At 55.1% G+C, this 3,048-nt stretch overlaps 1 protein-coding gene across 1 annotated transcript; it reads left to right on the forward strand.

The window, feature by feature from the left end:
* The first annotated feature begins 1,485 nt into the window (after nt 1-1,485).
* On the forward strand, nt 1,486-3,019 carry BIRC5 (baculoviral IAP repeat containing 5). The gene is made up of 4 exons (XM_074817614.1): nt 1,486-1,622; nt 1,708-1,817; nt 1,981-2,098; nt 2,351-3,019. The coding sequence occupies exons 1-4, from the start codon at nt 1,500-1,502 to the stop codon at nt 2,432-2,434; spliced, it is 435 nt and encodes a 144-aa protein (XP_074673715.1). The 5' UTR covers nt 1,486-1,499; the 3' UTR covers nt 2,435-3,019.
* The last annotated feature ends 29 nt before the right edge of the window (nt 3,020-3,048 follow it).

The following is a 3,048-nucleotide window of genomic DNA, read 5'->3' on the forward strand; positions in this document are numbered from 1 at the left end:
CCTCCCTGCTTAATGACACAATTACTCCACGCTTCCCTGAGCTGCACAGTGACTGTAGCAGCGATTACGGTTGCCAAACACAGCTCAGTTTAACAGAACAAAGTTTTCCTGGAGAATAAAGGTGGAACCTCACCCTTTCCTAACAGGGCAGCAAAGCCCAAACCTCTCCACGTGCTTGTTTGAGCTTTTATAGTTCACAACCAGGAAGCTGCTTACTGTGGTCAGTTTATCATGGCCATTGATCTACAGTAGCTGAGCTGGGTAAATACTGGGATCATTCTGCATAGTAATCAGTACTTTCATAGAAGGAATACTTTGCAGTTTACTTTGAAAGAGAAGAAGTCCCTTTCCTGAGAGTCCTGATGTTGCACACAAACGTTCTGAATGCTTCTTTTCAGGTTTCAGATCCAGCCTAGGGGAAGAAGCACAAGTCTGCTTGGTCCATTCATTACCTCCTGTGGGGTGAGAATGTGCTTCTTTGCAGACCCACCTACTTGTGATGATAAACTATTACTGAGCAGTTAAGCTAATCTGTCTTTACCCCTTGTCTCAGACTACTTTGCTTACATCAGCTTGCTCCAGGAGGTAACCTGGTCCACGAGTTTATAGCCCTTGCATTTTTTTCTGGAGGAGACTCTGAGCAAACACTGCCTGCCGCCATCGGACAGCGCAGGCGACTGAGCCTCTGCTGCTGTGATGGACAAGTAGCCAGTTCTTCCCCGCAAAACCAGCTGCCTCCTGCCCCTGTGGCTGCGAGCCAGATGGCCGGTCCTGGTTCCTTCTCCAGGCAGGCAGCGTTAGTCAGGCAGAGAGGGCGAGTTCAGCCGCTCCTGCTGCCTGGAGGAGGGGAAGGGCAGCTGCCTGGGGCAAGAACAGGCGGCTGCTGCCACAGAGCAGTGAGAGCATCCCTGTGCAGGTCCTGCCTCAACAGGACCCTTCCCATTGTGCTTCTCTGCCAGCTCTGTCAACACGGAAACCCGTAGCACCTTCTTATGGGCGTAATTTAAAACCAAAAAGGGTCAAAATGGCAAACTCATCCTCCTTCCCCCTGGATTTGTGCTGGAGGCTTTAAAAAAAGCATCCTCTTTGCTGCTGGCTGACGCCGTTATCTCGGGCTCCTCGGGAATTACCAGGGTGCTTCTCGCCTGCCCGGCTGTGAGGGCTGCACCCCGGCCAGAGCCGCTTCGTGTGGGGGGCTGTGTGGCGGCGGGCTCGGCCCCCTCCACAGGGAGGGAAGGGGAGCCCGGGGGTGCCGAGAGCGCGCATCACACCCGGCTCTGGCGGCGGCTTAAGGCCCGGAGGGAGCTTCGTGCTGGCGTGGTTCGTCTCACGGGCCGCGAGAGCCGCTGCCGGGCTGGGGAGGGCTCTGCCGGGCGCTCCTGCCCGCCGGGCCCTGCCGGCTCCCGGGCAGCGGCGGGACTGCAGCTCCCGGCGGCCCGCGCGCCCGGCCCGCTCCCGCCCTGCCCCGCGCGCCCAACCGCCGCCGTTTGAAGCGAGCCATGGCGGGCGGCGCGGAGGCGGCGGCGCTGCCCGAGGAATGGCGGCTCTACCTCGTCCCCGCCCGCGCCGCCACCTTCCGCAACTGGCCCTTCACCGAGGGCTGCGCCTGCACGCCCGAGCGGGTGAGCCCGGCGGCGGCGGGGGGGGGGAGCGGGGCCCGGGGCGGCGGGGCCGGGCGGCGCTGACGGGCCCTCCCTCTGCCCGCAGATGGCGGCGGCGGGTTTCGTGCACTGCCCCAGCGAGAACGGCCCCGACGTGGCGCAGTGCTTCTTCTGCTTCAAGGAGCTGGAGGGCTGGGAGCCCGACGACGACCCCCTGTGAGTAGTGGGGGGGCTCCCCCCGGCCGCCCTCGGGAGCGCCGGCGTGGGGGCGAACAGGGCTGGGCGGGCGCGGCAGAGGTGGAACCGCTGCTGGCCGGGAAGAACGGCTGCGCGTGTCTTGTTAGGAGCTGCTTTTATTTTTCCTTTTCCCTCTTTTCAGGGAGGAACACAAAAAACACTCTGCGGGCTGCGCTTTTCTTTCCCTTCAGAAAGATCCTACTAACCTGACACTGCAGGAGTTCCTGAAGCTGGACAAAGAGCGAATGAAAAATGTAATTGTACGTACACATCGGCACCGTGATGTTTTTTGATGTACCCCGTGACTCGGGGAGAGTTATTTAGTTTCTAGTCTTGGGTTTGTTCACCTGGCCTCTTGGTTCCTTACTGCAGTGGTTTGCTGCTTCCTGGATCAGATGGCGCATCCTTTCCTGATTCTCAGCCTTTGCCTTACAGGAGACGTAGCCCGCTTTCTCCTTGAACGATGCTCAGTTTAGTGGTAGACAGTAATGTATTATTTTTATTCTTTGCAGAAAAAAGAAATCTTTCAGAAGGTGACCGAGGTTGAAGATGCAGCCAAGAGCGTGCGTCGTGAAATAGAGAATCTGGTCTCCTAGGCTGCTGTGGCCTCTCACTCGTGGATGACATCTGTCTTGTTTGTGTGCTCTGGCACTGCCACTTCGACCGAATGACTGTGTCTCCCGAGCCGCTTTTGGCATGGCCATCTCTGCGAGAAGCAGACTGAATTCTCCTTCACTTACCTGAGTCTGTCTGGGAAGTACCTGGGGTTAGATGCACTGCATACATAATTTTTTTCTGCAGGGATTCTCTTGTTCTTCCTGTTGGTTTAATTAAGGATTACTACTTGCGGTTTTATTTGTTTTGTTTTGTTTTGTTTTTTTAAAACCCAGTTGTTTCCATTTTGGAGATGCTGGTAGGTCCAGTGCAAAAACTTGTGTTTCTTGCAACAGCTGGCAGGCACTTCCGTTTTTATACTCAATATAACAATGCTTTCGGATACTTTTGGAAATAAAAAGGGGAAGGAGTTTTAAAACTCCTTTAGGGATTTAGGATTGTGGCTAATAATGTCTAATTATACCAAATCTTAGTGCGCCTGGAATCCTTTGTAAACTTCTGTTTGTAGTTGATTGCTGCCTCAAGCTGATGCATTTATAAATAAAAGTTGAAGGCAAACCAGCAAAGTAATTTTACTCATTTTCTGGAGGAAAGG

The sequence above is a fragment of the Strix aluco genome, chromosome 3 (genome assembly GCF_031877795.1).
Source record: "Strix aluco isolate bStrAlu1 chromosome 3, bStrAlu1.hap1, whole genome shotgun sequence".
Taxonomy (NCBI): domain Eukaryota; kingdom Metazoa; phylum Chordata; class Aves; order Strigiformes; family Strigidae; genus Strix; species Strix aluco.

Excerpts from the sequence above, each read along its gene's own strand:
- BIRC5 (XM_074817614.1), top strand. The coding sequence starts at position 1,500 with ATGGCGGGCGGCGCGGAGGCGGCGGCGCTGCCCGAGGAATGGCGGCTC. Across the intron at positions 1,818-1,980 it reads GAGCCCGACGACGACCCCCT|GGAGGAACACAAAAAACACT; the intron begins GTGAGTAGTGGG and ends CCCTCTTTTCAG. Across the intron at positions 2,099-2,350 it reads AGCGAATGAAAAATGTAATT|AAAAAAGAAATCTTTCAGAA; the intron begins GTACGTACACAT and ends TATTCTTTGCAG.